Genomic DNA, 17,532 nt, shown 5'->3' with positions numbered 1-17,532 from the left:
TTGGGCACACTGTTAGTTGATAGTTAGTTAATTATTTTGTTATTTAAGTATGTAGTTAAGTATTTATGTATTTAGTTGCCATTGGGTATTTGTATTTATTTCGTTAAGTTGGGGAGACGGGACGGGGGGGAGCGGGTTGATTATGCGGGTCTTTCTCAGGGGTTTTAAGGGGATCTTTCACGGGCGCAGATGGGGTGAACCGGGAGGAGTCGGAATGTGGCAGGAGCAGCCGGGTCAGCGGAGACCAGCTGACTCTCGGGAGTACGATGTGGGGTACATCGCGGCTAGGAGGGGTCCTAGCCAGGGGGGGGGGGGGGGGGGGGGGGGGGGGGGGGACTGGGGGGGGACACCGGGTTGCTGCTAGAAAGACCAGGGACGAGAAGGGGAGAGCCGGGGGGGGGGGGGGCCATCGCTATGGGAAGCGGGTCAGAAAAGAAGGGATGACCCGGGGCGAGCAAGGGACAAGACATGGCTAATCGACAGGGAGTAGGGACGGGTCGCTCTGCGACCCGACTGATCACGTGGAACGTAAGGGGGCTGAATGGGCCGGTCAAAAGATCAAGGGTCTTCTCACACCTGAAGGGACTGAAGGCTGATGTAGCAATGCTGCAGGAGACTCATTTGAGGGTAGCAGATCAGGTCCGCCTGAGAAGGGGGTGGGTGGGACAGGTGTTCCACTCAGGCTTGGATATCAAGAACCGGGGGGTGGCGATTTTGGTGGGAAAGAGAGTGTCGTTTGTGGCGGCAGAGGTGGTGGCAGACAAGGAGGGCAGGTACGTGATGGTGAGGGGTAGGCTGCAGGGAGAGAGTGTGGTACTGGTAAATGTGTATGCCCCGAACTGGGACGACGCGGGTTTTATGAGGCGCCTGCTGGGCCTCATCCCGGGACTGGAGGCAGGGGGCCTGATCATGGGAGGGGACTTTAATACGGTGTTAGACCCTGGGCTGGATAGATCGAGTTCCAGGACGAATAGGAGGCCGGCAGCGGCAGAGGTGTTAAGGGGGTTCATGGAGCAGATGGGAGGGGTAGACCCATGGAGATTTGGTAGGCCTAGGGCGAGGGAGTATTCTTTTTTCTCCCACGTCCACAGAGTGTACTCTAGGATCGATTTTTTCGTATTGAACAGGGGGCTGATACCGAGAGTGCAGGACACGGAGTACTCGGCCATTGCGATATCGGACCATGCACCACATTGGGTGGACGTGGACATGGGGGAGGCGCGGGACCAACACCCGTTGTGGCGCCTGGATGTAGGGCTGTTGGCGGACGAAGAGGTGTGCAGAAGGGTGAGAACGGGCATTGAGAACTATCTGGGTACGAATGACACAGGTGAGGTGCAGGTGGGGACGGTCTGGGAGGCCTTGAAAGCAGTGATTAGAGGAGAGCTGATCTCCATAAGGGCACACAGAGAGAGGAAGGAGAGGCAGGAAAGGGAGAGGCTGGTGGGGGAGCTCCTAGAAGTAGATAGGAAATATGCGGCGGCGCCAGAGGAGGGGCTATTAAGGGAGCGGCGTAGCTTGCAGGCCAGGTTCGACCTACTGACCACTAGGAAGGCGGAAATGCAGTGGAGAAGGGCGCAGGGTGCGGCGTATGAGTACGGGGAAAAGGCGAGCAGGATGCTGGCACACCAGCTTCGTAAGCGAGATGCAGCCAGAGAGATTGGGGGAGTGAGAGAGAGGGGTGGGGATGTAGTGCAGAAGGGGCAAGAGGTGAATAGGGTCTTTAGGGACTTCTATAGGGAATTGTATAGGTCTGAACCGCCGAAGAGGAGAGGGGGAATGAAGAACTTTCTCGACAAATTGGGGTTCCCAAAGGTACAGGAGGAGCTGGTGGAAGGGTTGGGGGCGCCGATAGAGCTGCAGGAGCTAATTAAAGGGATAGGCCAGATGCAGGCGGGGAAGGCGCCGGGGCCGGATGGGTTCCCGGTGGAGTTTTACAGGAAATTTGTGGACTTGGTGGGTCCAGTGCTGGTGCGAGCCTTCAATGAGGCGCGCGAGGGGGGGGTTCTGCCTCCAACAATGTCGCAGGCCCTGATCTCCTTGATTTTGAAGCGGGACAAGGACCCGGTCCAGTGCGGGTCCTACAGGCCTATCTCCCTCTTAAATGTAGATGCCAAGCTGTTAGCAAAGGTCCTGGCAACCAGGATAGAGGACTGTGTGCCAGGGGTAGTCCATGAAGACCAGACGGGGTTCGTGAAGGGACGCCAACTTAACACAAATGTCCGGAGATTGTTAAATGTGATTATGATGCCAGCAGTGGAAGGGGAGGCGGAGATAGTGGTAGCGCTGGACGCGGAGAAGGCATTTGACAGGGTGGAGTGGGAATACTTGTGGGAGACGTTGGAAAGGTTTGGGTTTGGGGAGGGATTTATCAAGTGGGTAAAACTGCTCTATTCAGCTCCGATGGCAAGTGTGGTAACAAACGGGAGGAGGTCAGAATATTTTGGGCTCCATCGAGGTACTAGGCAGGGATGTCCCCTATCTCCCTTACTCTTTGCATTAGCGATTGAGCCGTTGGCGATGGCACTGAGGGGTTCAGGGGGGTGGAGAGGACTGACAAGGGGAGGGGAGGAACATCGGGTCTCGCTCTATGCGGATGATTTGTTGTTGTATGTGGCAGACCCGGAGGGGGGAATGCCGGAGGTAATGGGGATACTAGCGGAGTTCGGGGACTTTTCGGGATATAAATTAAATCTGGGGAAAAGTGAGGTCTTTGTAATACACCCGGGAGACCAAGGGGAGGGAATTGGGAGGCTCCCCTTCAAAAGAGCAGTTAAAAGTTTTAGGTATTTGGGGGTGCAGGTGGCAAAGAACTGGGGGACCCTACACAAGTTGAACTTTTCCAGACTGGTGGAGCAGATGGAGGAGGAGTTTAAGAGGTGGGACATGGTGCCGCTGTCGCTGGCAGGGAGGGTGCAGTCAGTTAAAATGACGGTCCTCCCGAGGTTCTTGTTTTTGTTCCAGTGTCTGCCCATCTTCCTCCCCAGGGCCTTTTTCAAGAAGGTAACGAGTAGTATCATGGGGTATGTGTGGGCACATGGCACCCCGAGAGTTAGAAGGGTCTTTTTGGAGCGGAGTAGGGATAGTGGAGGGCTGGCGTTACCCAACCTTTCAGGATATTACTGGGCGGCAAATACATCGATGGTACGAAAGTGGATGATGGAAGGGGAGGGGGCAGCCTGGAAGCGCATGGAGAGGGCGTCCTGCGGCAACATAAGCTTAGGGGCACTGGTAACGGCACCATGGCCGCTCCCTCCCACGAGGTATACCACGAGCCCGGTGGTGGCGGCCACCCTCAAGATCTGGGGGCAGTGGAGGCGACACAGGGGGGAAGTGGGAGGTCTGATAGGGGCACCACTAAGAGGGAACCACAGATTTGCGCCGGGAAACACAGGAGGGGGATTCCAGAGCTGGCAGAGGGCGGGTATTAGACAACTGAGGGACTTGTTTATAGAGGGGAGGTTTGCGAGCCTGGGAGAGCTGGAGGAGAAATTTGGGCTCCCCCCGGGGAACACGTTCAGGTACCTCCAAGTGAAGGCATTTGCCAGACGACAGGTAGCGGGGTTCCCCGCGCTCCCCGACAGGGGGGCGAGTGATAGGGTGCTATCAGGGGTCTGGGTCGGGGAGGGGAAGATCTCGGACATCTATAAGATTATGCAGGAGGTGGAGGAGGTACCAGTAGAGGAGCTGAAAGATAAGTGGGAGTTAGAGCTGGGGGAACAGATAGAGGACGGGACATGGGCAGACGCCCTGGAGAGGGTCAACTCGTCGTCGTCATGTGCGAGACTAAGTCTCATTCAATTTAAGGTACTGCATAGAGCCCACATGACGGGGACAAGGATGAGTCGGTTTTTCGGGGGTGAAGACAGGTGTATTAGATGTTCGGGAAGCCCTGCGAATCATGCACATATGTTTTGGGCATGTCCGGCACTGGAGGAGTTCTGGAAGGGGGTGGCAGGGACGGTGTCGAGAGTGGTGGGGTCCAGGGTCAAGCCAGGATGGGGACTTGCGATCTTCGGGGTTGGGGTGGAACCGGGGGTACAGGAGGCGAGGGAGGCTGGAATATTAGCCTTTGCGTCCTTGGTGGCTCGGAGGAGGATCCTGATTCAGTGGAGGGACGAAAGGCCTCCGAGTGTTAACACCTGGTTAAACGACATGGCAAACTTCATCCAATTGGAAAGGATCAAATTCGCCCTGAGAGGGTCGGTGCAGGGGTTTTCCAGGCGATGGCAACCCTTCCTAGACCTCTTGGATCAGAGATAGAAACTGAGGCCATGACAGCAGCAACCCGGGAGGGGAGGGGAGGGCGGGAGGGGGGAAGGGGGGACAACGACGAAGGAAGTACGGTAGCGGCGGTGGCACGGGCAAGGCCTGCCCGAGGACGCTGCTAGAAATGATAAGTTGGTCTGACTGTCGGTTCGCCGGCGGGGGGGGGGGGGGGGGGGGGGGGGGGCGCGGGGGGGGGGGGGGGGGGGGGACGCGCGGGAAGGTTCCCACCTCCTTCAAGAAGACCACCATAATACCAGTACCAAAGAAGAACAAGGTAGTGTGCCTCAACGACTACCTACCGGTGGCCCTGACATCTGTTATCATGAAATGCTTCGAGCAGCTAGCCATGAGACAGATCAACACCAGCCTCCCATTGCAGTATAACTATCCATTGCAGTTCGCCTATCGTTGCAACCGGTCACAGCAGATGCCATCTCCCTGGCCCTTCATTCAACACTCGAGCACCTCGACGAGGACACCTATGCCAGACTGCTATTTATCAACTACAGCTCCACCTTCAACACCATTATCCCAACAAAACTAATAACCAAACTCTGCAATCTTGGAATTGGCCCCTCCCTGTGCAGCTGGATTCTTGACTTCCCCTTACCAACAGACTGCAATCTGTCAGGATAGGTAACCGCATCTCCTCCACAATAGCTCTTAATACCAGGGCCCCGCAGGTTTGTGTGCTCAGTTCTCTACTGTACTCCTTACACGCGCCCACACACAACTGTGTGGCAAGATTTGACTCTATTTCTATCTATAAGTTTGCGGATAATACGACTGGTGGGTCATATCTCAAACAATGACGAGTCAGACTACAGAAGGGAGATAGATCACTTGGTTGCATAGTGTACTGAAAACAACCTATCAATGTCAGCAAAACCAATGTCGGCAAAACCAAAGAACTGATTATTGAGTTCAGGAAGTGTAGTTTGATATCAATGTCTACATCAATGGTTCCGAAGTAGAGATGGTCGATAGCCAAGTTCCTCGGGTTACCATCACCAACAGACTGTCCTGGTCCACTCACATTGATGTAACAGTCAAGAAAGCCCAACAACGTCTCTACTTCCCACGGAAGCTAAAGAAATTGAAATGAATGAAAATCTCTTATTGTCATGAGTAGGCTTCAATGAAGTTACTGTGAAAAGCCCCTAGTCCCCACATTCCGGCGCCTGTCCAGGGAGGCTGGTACGGGACATGTCTTCTACATGTCTTGGCATGTGTTCTACAGATGTGCCATAGAGAGCATCCTATCTGGCTGCATCACAGCTTGGTATGGCAACTGCTGGTCCCAATGATCACTAGGGTGAACTCAGCCCACCGCGTTACACAAGCTTGCCACCCTCCATGTCTACACCACCTGCTGCCTCAGGAAGGCAGACAGCATTTTTGCAGACCCCTCTCCCAGGCTTTGCCCTCTTCCAGACCCTTCCATCAGACAGAAGATACAGAAGTCTGAAGACCCATTCATCCAGACTTAGGGACGACTTCTTCCCCACAGTTACCAGACTCCTCAACGACTCACCCTCGGACTTATCTGTTTTTTGTAAGACGCTATTCATGGAGATCTATGCTTCTCTTATGTCGTATTTGCTTTGTTATTTTGCACTTGTTCAATACTGTAACTAATTATTGATTTGTCGATGTACTGTGTACTTTTTTGCATTCACTGTAACTATCTACTTTTTTTTGTCTACTGTGTATGTTTCCTTAACCGCAAAAAAATACTTTTCACTGTACTTTGATACATGTAACAATAAATAAATCAAAAGAAATAACTGGATACAAATCAACATGTCGTTTCACAATAAGTCAATTTTAAACTCCTTTAGCAGCTGAGCTATGTTGAATATTACACTGGAAGCATTCTGTATTCTCACATTTTGAGTGTCTTTAAGACAGAGATAGATAGGTTCTTGATTAATAAGGGGATCAGAGGTTATGCGAAGAAGGCAGATGGCGAGGAGTAAAATATCAGCCACGATTGAATGGCGGATCAGACTTGATGGGCCAAGTGGGTTAATTTTGCTCCTATGTCTTGTGTAATGCTTGCTATCTTTTAATTACAGATTTAATGCCTTCATTTATTCGCCATGGGCCAACTATTCCAAGGCGGACCGATGTTTTGGTAGAGAGCGGTACATCTGTTTACCCCTCGATTGATATTGTTTCCCGAAACCAAAGTTTCCTGCGCAGACCTGTCCAAAGGCCAGCACGTGAAATCATTAGACGTGAGAGCAGCAGGCCTTCTGGACCTTCCTACATCTCACGTACTGAAGTTCCTCAAGAGTATGGTGTCTCATCACAAACCTATCTAGCTGAAATTAACTCTGAGAATGGTGATGCTGGCCAGCCTGCTGCCCGTTATTATTACCCTGAATCATATTATGAAGATGGACAAAGACGGCGGCATGCAGCTGAGCGATTCTGGGATGACTATAGATATTACGATCACAGTCCTGACCCTTTTCCACGGCTACCACAAGGGCAAAGCAGACATCCAGTAGGTAAGCTTTCTGTTCATGAAGATAGACTAGGTGCAAGTATTGGTTAAAGGACTTGGAGGGCCTAATTTGACTTTTGATTTATCATTTTTCTACTTCCTCATTTGCTACTTTGTCATGTTACATGGCACACCCTTCATTACTTTGGCTTAATTGTTAGCTTCTTGTGGTTTAATTTGAAAGATGGTTGCAACCAATTGTAGCACAGTGGTTAGCACTGTTGCTTCACAGCACCAGGGACCCGGGTTCGATTCGCAGATTGGGTCACTGTCTGTACAGAGTCTGCACGTTTTCCCTGTGTCTGCATGGGTTTCCTCCGGGTGCTCCGGTTTCCTCCCACAAATCCCGAAAGACGTGGTTGTTAGGTGAATTGGACATTCTGAATTTTCCCTCTGTGTTCACGAACTGGTGCTGGTGTGTGGCAACTAGGGGATTTTCACAGTAACTTTATTTTGTCGTGTTAATGTAAATCTACTTGTGACACTAATATTGGTTATTATTATTGTTGTGTCGCCATAAGCCTAAGAAATTTCAGATGAAATTGTCTGAACTCCTATGTACTGCCATCAGTACTTTTTTGGGAGGAAACTGCACCCTTCTCTTTGCTGTGTTCATGTTAGTAGTTTCAGAATATAATTCTCGTAATTTGCACTGCTTCATTGCATATTAAAGGGCTCTTCCTTTTGAAGTAGTTCAGGGCCACAAATTCTGAAAATAAGACTTATAATTAAGTTAGCTTTTAGGGTTACTGGTTTAGATTGATGGTTCAACTTTCAACATTTCTTTACTTGATGTGTGTCAGTTTGAAGTTCTAAAATTAAAATGAGCAGCTATAAATTTTAGCGTTCTTGGCATGGATTAAGTATTTTTGGACACCCCTGTGATGTTTCAGCTGGTGATAGAACTTTCCCCCCTCCCCCCCTCTTGTCTTTGCTTACCAATATTATAATCTCTCAGATAAAGGTTTGATAAGGATAAGAGTGTGCTTTACAGTGCCAAAACTTCAAATGTTATCCATTTCTTATGGCAGTTGTAATTAAGGCTTCAGTAACCAATGTTTTACATATTTGGCATCTCTTTTCTAAATTCTGAAATCCAATAATGCAGGTTCAGCTTAGGGATTTATTGAGTCATCCAATCTGGAGATACATGAGGGCAATGGTATTTATCTCTGCTTACAGACATTCTGACTGAGAAGTAAAAGAGTTCAGCTAGCCCCTGCCCATAACAATATAGTTGCAGAATCTTGTATACCTGTGCAATTGACTCAGCTTTTCAGCCATCAGAAAAAGCAGCTAGTAAATAAAGGCTGTAGACAGGAAATATCTTTGTTGAAGGTTATGCAAGGAACGTTGGCCATGCCCCGAGCCAATTGGATTTTTGATATTGTATCTTGTGTGTTCACAAACTACTTGGACAGGTTTCATACTTGCATCAAATTAAGTTGTTGTAATTTGTTTTCGTAATAGTTTGGTAAACCAACCAGAGTTAAACTGCATATTATGCCACAATTACTTATTCTGCACTTATGCACATAATTTTCAAACTGCCAGAGAAGGTTTGCTCCTGTTTCCATTCCCAAAAAGGAGGGCGGCTTGAAGAAAAGTTTCAAGTTGATAAAAAAAAATTATTTTTTTTAAAATCATTTTTATTAAGATTTTCAAAAACATATCAAAAACATAAAATAACAACAAGAAAATCGTATTAACAACAACAAAAATAAAAAACACAAAAACCCCAAAACCAAACACCCCCCCCCCCCCCCCCCCCCAGTAACTACAAAAAGAAGAAATAGATAAGCACCCGGCATATTCAATAAACACATATTCACATTTCTCCCTTCCCCCTGCAACAAACCCCCACCCCCTCCTCTTTCTCTCTTTCCCCCCCCCCCCCCCCCCCGGGTTACTGCTGCTGCCGGCCAGTTTTCCTACCGTTCTGCCAGGAAGTCCAGGAAAGGCTGCCACCGCCTAAAGAACCCCTGTACTGATCCCCTCGGCAAATTTCACCCTCTCCAAATTGATGAACCCCGCCATATCATTGATCCAGGCCTCCACGCTTGGGGGCCTCGCATCCTTCCATTGAAGCAAAATCCTCCGCCGGGCTACTAGGGATGCAAAGGCCAGAACACCGGCACAAGTTGATAAAATTGAAAGACAGCTCTACTTTCTATTACGTGAAAGGCTAGAGGCCATTAACAGTGGAGAATATTCACTCTTTCTTGAGGATCCATCTCCTATATCTCAACAAGTGTATCCAGTGAGTGACTTTCATAATTGTGCAAGCTTCAGTTTCTAGCCTGTGGCAAGCTTGTTCTCAGCTAAGGTGAGAGAAAGGAAGGAATTGATCTGAAGAAATAATACAAAAATATTGAGACGGGGAAATATTTGAAATCCATGTACCTGTAGCAGTTGGATGAATGGAATTAAATGATCTTCAGCTGTAGTTATCCATGAGTAGTGCTCCATCATTGTCAGCACGGTGGAGATTTTTCACTGCATGGTATCAGTCTGGCTAGCAGGATCCTGTCATTGCAAGTTCCTAACAAAACAAACCAATGTGATTGGCTCCGAGTTGGCCTGATATAGCAACCAGAATATTCGTGAAGTTGATGCTCATGAAGATCCATCTTTGATGCCAACTTGAGCCATTTGTAGAAACAGCAAATGTTGAAAATACGCAGCAAGTTCACCTTTAGGGTGTAAATTTCATCAAATGGAAAATTGAAAAATGAATCTGGTTAGGAGGAGAACTAAGGAATATAGAAAACACAAGTTAATTGGTTGGAATAACCTGAAGATTTGCTTCATCGGAACTATAGGGTGACATAAATGACCTTTGTGAGGCAATTAAAAGATGATACAATTAACCAAAATAGTAAAAAGACATGGGCAAAGCCAACAAAAAGGCAAGAATGTGGGGCGGGGGAGGGAGGAGGAATGGAGGGAGAAAATGGAAGGAAATCCACAGCTACAGCAATCCAACAGAAAGAGAAAATCCTGAACACTCTTCAGTCTCCCAGTCCCCAAAGAAGGGCAAGTATAGGAAAAAAACAGATGTTTCTTCAAGTATGAACTCTTTCCCCCACACACCAGTCCACCATGTCCCACTTTTAATGCTCAAACTAGGCTGTGACGAAGAGCCTGTCTCCTTCACTCACCATCCAAGACTTTGCAACATACTGCAATCTCAGCACCCTCTATTGTATAAAAATGGGTATTTTTAAAAATATTTTTATTCTCCTTCACAATTTTTCTCCCGAATTTACACCCAACAACAATCAATAACCAACAACAAATATCTCAAACCCCATAACAGTAACAACGATCTCATCCTCCCCAGGGGCTGTTTAACACACTGGGCTAAATCGCTGGCTTTGAAAGCAGACCAAGGCAGGCCAGCAGCACGGTTTGATTCCCGTAACAGCCTCCCCGAACAGGCGCCAGAATGTGGCGACTAGGGGCTTTCCCCAGTAACTTCATTGAAGCCTACTCGTGACAATAAGCGATTTTCATTTCATTTCATGTCCAGACATCAGCCCGCATGTTAACATAAACAAATGACAAAGAAAGAAAAAAGAATCGGGGATAACCCATAGCCATCTGCAACATACACAGCTCCTCCCCCCCCCCCCCCCCCCCCCCCCCCCCGCCCAACTAATGTTCGATGTTATCCAGTTCTTGAAAGTGCATTATAAATAGTGCCCATGACTTGTTGAACCCCTCCGAGCTTCCCCTCAGTTCGAACTTAACCTTCTCATGGGTCAAGTATTCCAATAGGTCCCCTCGCCACGCCAGGGCACAGGGTGGAGAGGCCGCTCTCCATCCCAGCAGGATCCGCCTTCGGGCAATCAACGAGGCGAAGGCTATGATATCTGCCTCCGCACCCGTTTCCAACCCTGGCTGATCCGACACCCCGAATATGGCCTTCCGGGGACCCGGGTCCAGCTTCACATGCACCACCTTGGAAATTACCCTAAACACCTCCTTCCAGTACTCCCCAAGCTTTGGACAGGACCAAAACATATGAACGTGATTAGCGCCCCCTCCCCGCAACGTTCACACACATCTTCTACTCCTTCAAAGAATAGGCTTATCCTTGCCCTCGTGAGGTGTGCCCTGTACACCACCTTCAGCTGTATCAGCCTCAACCTCTCACACGAGGTGGAGGCATTCACTCTCCGGAGCACCTCACACCAGACCCCCTCCTCTATAACCTCTCCCAATTCTTCCTCCCACTTCGCTTTGATCCCCTCCAGTGGTGCCTTATCCTTTTCCAACATAGCTCCGTATACCGCTGACACTGCCCACTTCTCCAGTCCACTTGCTGCCAGCTCCTCCTCCAACAACATGGAGGCCGGTTCCTCCGGGAAACTCTGTATCTCCTTCCTGGCAAAGTCCCGAGCCTGCATAAGCCTTAAATACTTCTCCCTGCTCCAGCCCATACTTCGCTTCCAGCTCCCTCAATCCTGCAAATCGACCCCGAGGCAAAAGATCTTTTAGAGTCTTAATCCCCTTCTTTTCCCATTTCCGAAAGCTTCAGTCCCACCTCCTTGGCTCAAATCTGTGGTTCTCCCGGATCGGCATTTCCCTCGACCCTACCCCCAACCTGTGTTGGCGAAAGTGCCTCCAGATTTTCAATGAGGCTATTACTACCGGACTCCCTGAGTATTTCCCGGAGGTATCGGGAGCGGGGCAGTTGCTAGTGCCTTCAGCCCCGACCCCCTGCACGGACTCTCCTCCATTCTGACCCACTGGGAATCAACCCCCCTGACCCAGCTCCGCACCTTCTCCACATTCGCCGCCCAGTAGTAGTACATCAGGTTCGGGAGACCCAAACCCCCTGCCTGCCTTCCCCTCTGTAGCAGCACCTTTCTCACTCTGGCCACCTTCCCTCCCCATATAGACGAGGTAATCCTCCCCTCAATCTCCCTGAAAAAAGACTTTGGCAGGAAAATCGGTAGGCATTGAAAAATAAACAGAAATCGCGGCAACACATTCATTTTAACCGCCTGCACCCGACCCGCCAGTGACAGAGGGAGACCATCCCACCTCGCCAGGTCGGCTTTCACTCTCCCCACCAAACTAGTTATGTTGTATCTGCGAAGCCTTCCCCACTCCCGGGCAACCTGCACCCCCAAATACCTAAAGTGAGTCCCTGCACTACAGAATGGCAGCCCCACCTCCCCTCACCCCTGGTTGAGACACCACAAAATACTCTTGTCCAAGTTCAGCTTGTAAGCAGAGAAAGACCCAAATACCTGCAGCAACTCCAATATCCCTCCTATCGACGCACTCGGCTCCGACACATACAGCAGGAAGTCGTCGGCATACAAGGACACCCTATGCTCTAACCCCCCCCCTTACTATTCCTTTCCATGCTTGCGAACTTCTTAATGCGATGGCCAACGGCTCAATCGCAAGCGCAAACAGCAGGGGGGACATAGGACATCCCTGCCTCGTCCCACGGTGGAGAGAGAAGTATCTCGAACTGATATTGTTCGTGCGGACACTCGCCTTCGGCTCCTTATATAATAACTTTACCCAGTTCACAAATCTTGGTCCAATCCCCCAAAAAATGGGCTTTAACTGAGGTTTGAGGTTGTTGAAGGCAGAGTTCAGAACGGCAGGTTGAAGAATGTCTGGGTGAAGGTGAACAGGCTCCTAAAGTTTTCTGGAAGATCGGGACACTCTACAAACAGGTTAAATCAAAGGTATGAAGCAAAACAGTTCTTTTCCCTTCACAAATGCTGGTGAACCTGCTGTGTTTTTGCATGTTTTTTTATCCAAATTGGTTTACTTGAATTCACTCTTATGAAGCTGTACAAATAACAGTCCAAGCCTTGAGTGTAGTAGGAAAAGTGATAAATCAAAGTGATGAGAACCGATCACAACTGAAGGAACACATGCATACCCTTATGGTCAGTGACAAACAGTTCGGCAATAGCAATGTTACCAATTCAGGGCTATTCTGGTTATATGCTCTATCTATGGCAGGATTCAAGTACAACTATATTTCCAGTATGTTGTGGGCTTTAGGGAGTTCCACTGTATTGAGATGACCAGGAAGGAATTTGGCTCTAGTGTTGTTACTGTGCAACTGTGGTCATGTTGTAATTGGGTGTTCTAACTTTAACATCATGCCACGAGTGGGCACTGACCGAGAGTAAGGCCAGGTCATATATCTGTCCAATAAAACCATTGCTAATCATCTCCAAAAAAGTAAGTTTGCATTGATAGATACAGCAGTCGTGGTTCTCTCAATAATGTCTCAATTTTGAGGGCTGGAAAACTCATGCTGAGCATTGTTCACATGGTCCGAATGAAAATAGTGATACTGCTAGTCTGATCATTATTCCTGTACTGTTGGAACTGAGGACTGACTGGCCTCAAATTCTTTCTGTGGAAGGAGATATGCCAGAGCTCTTTCCTTTGTGCAGTTCTTTGAAAAAGGCAGAGATTACTGAAATGGCATTCTAACTACACTGATATTTTCAGAATGATTTTGAGTCTCTTTCTCGGTTCTTTTGAGGGCAATGGCCTGGTGAGGCAGGGGGTACTTAAGGCTATTCAATAGTTTCCATTTTAATGAAAAATTGGCAAAGTGTAACTGTGTTGTCAGTTTCAATGTTCTGGGAATTCAGTCCGATATGCTCTGACCTACCCATTTAAGCACCTGTCGTTTTTTAAAATAAATTTCGAAGACATTTGCATTGAATCATCCATTTTTGTCGAGCTTGTGTTGTGATTTGGTTAAGGTAAAACATCCTATGATTTCATGTGAAGGTCATGTATATAATTGCATGAGTTTAGTTTTAGTTTACCATTTTTCTACCCTGCTTTGTTGGCCAAGATGAAGAAAAGGTCACTTGGGTATATGGCAGGCAAAAGTGGGCCAAATGTAATGCCGTACAATCTTTTTTCACAGGAAATTTCAATTATACTTGCATTAAAACTTTTGGCCATAAAATGTTTGACGGTCAGTTCTGAAATTAACTTCTGATCTCATCTTCAGTGATATTGCAATTATGAATGAGTCTATGAAAACCAATGGGTAATTTGTGCAATTTTATGGCAACAGTCTAGATTAGGCCCTTGATTGCCATTGGAATTTCAATCACAATTATTGATATTTCTATCCATTTATAAGTAATAGGAGGAGGCCATTTGGCCCGTTGAGTTCATGCCAGCTCTCTGGCGTGACCTAGCCATTCCCCTGTTCTATGCATGTTTACTTTCCTCATCTGCATATCCAATTTCAAGATTTTAACAGTGTGAATGTAATGCTGGGTCCATTGCAGGTGTTAATCATGTTCTGTTGACTAACTCCAGACTTAATATTTTTAAGACCGAGAGCGACATGTGATTTGTTTGCTTCAAAGGAGGAATATTTAATTTATTTTCTGTGCATGTTTAGGCATTGGAAGAGTTCCTTCAACGTCCATGGGAAACCTAACTAATCATGGTACTGACGAATTGCCTCTTCCTCTTGGTTGGTCAGCGGACTGGACTATTCGAGGAAGAAAGTACTATATAGACCATAATACTAACACAACTCATTGGAGCCATCCATTTGAAAGAGAAGGCTTGCCGCCTGGGTGGGAACGAGTGGAATCGCCTGAATTTGGTGTTTATTATGTGGATCACATCAACAAGCGAGCCCAGTATAGGCATCCTTGTGCTCCCAGGTGCAGTAAAGAATTTGTTTTGTCGTTTTCATTCCCAAAAATTGCATTTGAGAGCAAATATATAGAACAAACAATATTATATTTATGTGCACAAAAAATTGGTGGATCGTTCTAAAATTGCTGTATAAAGTCTCCTCTTGATATTTGACATTTAAGAACTGGAATTATTCAGTAATTTCCACAAAATAAATACAAAGTAAAGACTTAATGCTTAAAATGTGAACCATTAGATTATTTGAATTAAGCTTTGATTAGAGATTGTAAATGATAATCACTATTCTGCAGTGATGTACTAATCTAATGCCCAAAATGTCCTTTCTACAATCTTAGTGTCTTGGGCTTACTGCTCAATTATCAGTTGGATGTTAAAGCAACATATGTTTTCAACATTACGTTTGTATTTTGCTAATGGTGTTTGTATTGCAAGTTTTTAAAAGCTTAATTCTGCTACGGGATAATAGGAATGAAGTGTTTTTTGTGTGAAATTCCTTTTATTTTGGTAGAAACAGTGCCAGGGTTCATGCCCAATATCCACTCAGCTTAATTTTGAGGTGTTACATTTTACGGGATCCATAGATTCATAGAATTTACAGTGCAGAAGGAGGACATTCGGCCCATCGTGTCTGCACCGGCTCTTGGAAAGAGCACCCTAACCAAGGTCCACATCTCCACCCTATCCCCATAACTCAGTAACCCCACCCAACACTCAGGGCAATTTTGGACACTAAGGGCAATTTATCATGGCCAATCCACCTAACCTGCACATCTTTGTAACTGTGGGAGGAAACCGGAGCACCCGGAGGAAACCCACGCGCACACTGGGAGGATGTGCAGACTCCGCACAGACAGTGACCCAAGCCGGAATCGAACCTGGGACCCTGGAGCTGTGTAGCGATTGTGCTATCCACAATGCTACCACAATCCAGTCTCCCATTTGTCTCCAACACCAATACCAGACTGCTCACTTGAGTGTTCTGCAAGAATTTACACATGGATGTCAAAAGTCCTCATTCTGAAGTAACTTCACTGCCTTGTTTAGTTCCCTGTGTCTGTGTAAATTTGTTGATGTTGCAATAGGCAATTATTCCTGTAACAGGTTATGCTATCAGGTGTATATATTCAATTTTGTTAGAACTCCCCTCTACATGAAAAATATTTTGTTTTTCAATGTATGGAAATATCTTAACGGTTGCTATCAATTTACTTGTAAATATATCTTCTTTTATGGAGGCGCAATGACACCTGAGCTTCCATTTTGTACTCCCCTTGGAGATCTTATGTAAGCTTTCCAAAAGTACAAATACTTGGGTATTTTTCCGAATGGCGCACCTTTCCTGCTAGCCCTTTCTGAATTAACTTTTGAGGGCACCCCAGCTCTTCTTTGATTTTGATTTGAGGCCTTGTTATGCCCAGCAAGTATTATAATCCAACAAACTTCAGACTTGTTTCTAGCTGCAACATAACATTTTCTTGAATTGGACTATGGTTGGTGTCCAATGACTGCTAAGAAGCTATTTGAAGGGAGTAAAAACACTTTCTCTCCATTGCCACAATAAGAGCTACTTTGCCAAAGCAGCAGAGCTAGGGTCAGTAACTTGTTTTTGGAGAAATAGATCTGTGTCCATTTAGACAATTAAAGAACCAGTGTTATTTTTAATAAAGCCAAATTCTGTATGTCAGGATCCAAATAGATTTATTTCATGCATGGTAAACGGTACCCTTTCTTAACAATTAATGTAGTTTAACTTCTTCTACTTGTAATCATCCAAAATGTGATGTCATTAAATGTACCTATTGCTTAACCTTCTACTAGAAAATATTTGGGTAAAGTAAGACTTGATACATGTCCGTCCGTTGTTTAATGTGTGAATGTTTTTTTGTAGTGTTCCTCGGTACGACCAGCCTCCACCTCTTGTTCCTCCTGTCGTATACCAACCGCGACAAACTGAACGAAATCAGCTAGTTCCTGCAAACCCATACCACACAGCAGAAATTCCAGATTGGCTGAAGGTCTATGCCAGGGCTCCAGTAAAGTAAGCATTCATTAGAAATAATAATGCAGAAATAGCACCTGGAGTATCATTCCAGTAGTGGCATGTCTCATTTTATTTTATTTTGAAGAATCTGGAATCAAATCAATGCCAAGAATACCGATTGCTGTAGATATCTCAGTTTTAACCAATTTGAAACTAGTTTTTCACAGTTTTTCTGGAATTGAAGACCAGATGATGCAATCTCTAATCAGTAGTTTGCCTGAAGCACTGTTTTATTTGGCATACTTTTCTGCACCATGTCCTTGAGCAGATAATCTAAGGGGAGGCCTATATCTTAATTCTGCAGACAGTGTACTACAGGGTTAGTTTTTGGGAGGTATCAATAGAAATATGAAAAATTAATTGACAGCATTGGTTACCCCCCCCCCCCCCCCCCCAAAAAGGGTTGGTTAGGCTAATTGTATATTTTATTTCCTTATCTTGGAGGCTCCTCTTTCAACAGTAAGAGAGCAGAGGCTGGTCTGTGACCCAGGTTATGTTACTGATGCCCCTCAGAAATTGGCTAGTTCATTATCACCGAAGCAATATATAATGTTCTCCTGAACCCCAATAGACATATTTAGATAGAAAAGTGGGGTATACGATATTATTTTATCAATATGCAATGAAATCAAGTATCATGACACGTCACATGGAATAGTAATGCTCCTGTTCAATTCAACTGATTTGAACTTTTGTACCTGGCATCAACCATCTACAATGATGGACACCACTGACGAGAAAAGTTACAAAGACAATATGTGCAGGTGGACTTTGTAAACCATTTGAGCCAGGACACTGTAGTTTGATTTTTTTATGAAAAATATTTTATTGAGGCATTTATATTATAAATTCCAACACTAAACAATCGCACACCAAGGGGGAAAAAGCCCCAGCCAACATGGCTTACAAAAACAACACCCCTAGTTTGAGTTTCTTAACTATTGCATTGGGTGATGCAGTGGTTAGCACTGCTGCCTCAGTATCAGGGACCCGAGTCTGATTCTGTCCTTGGGTGACTGGAGTTTGC

General features: G+C 46.5%; 1 protein-coding gene across 2 annotated transcripts in view; it reads left to right on the top strand.

Annotated features, from left to right (window-relative positions):
* The window catches only part of sav1 (salvador family WW domain containing protein 1), a 36,873-nt gene that overhangs the window by 9,003 nt on the left and 10,338 nt on the right, over positions 1 to 17,532 (top strand). For both annotated transcript variants that reach the window (XM_038778423.1, XM_038778414.1), the window contains exons 2-4: positions 6,348 to 6,785; positions 14,199 to 14,469; positions 16,353 to 16,502. In XM_038778423.1, the coding sequence (XP_038634351.1) occupies positions 6,348 to 6,785; positions 14,199 to 14,469; positions 16,353 to 16,502 (859 nt within the window). The remainder of the gene's footprint in view (positions 1 to 6,347; positions 6,786 to 14,198; positions 14,470 to 16,352; positions 16,503 to 17,532) is intronic.

This window comes from Scyliorhinus canicula, chromosome 2 (assembly GCF_902713615.1).
Source record: "Scyliorhinus canicula chromosome 2, sScyCan1.1, whole genome shotgun sequence".
Lineage (NCBI taxonomy): Eukaryota > Metazoa > Chordata > Chondrichthyes > Carcharhiniformes > Scyliorhinidae > Scyliorhinus > Scyliorhinus canicula.
This window is presented reverse-complemented; position numbering and strand designations above follow the sequence as displayed.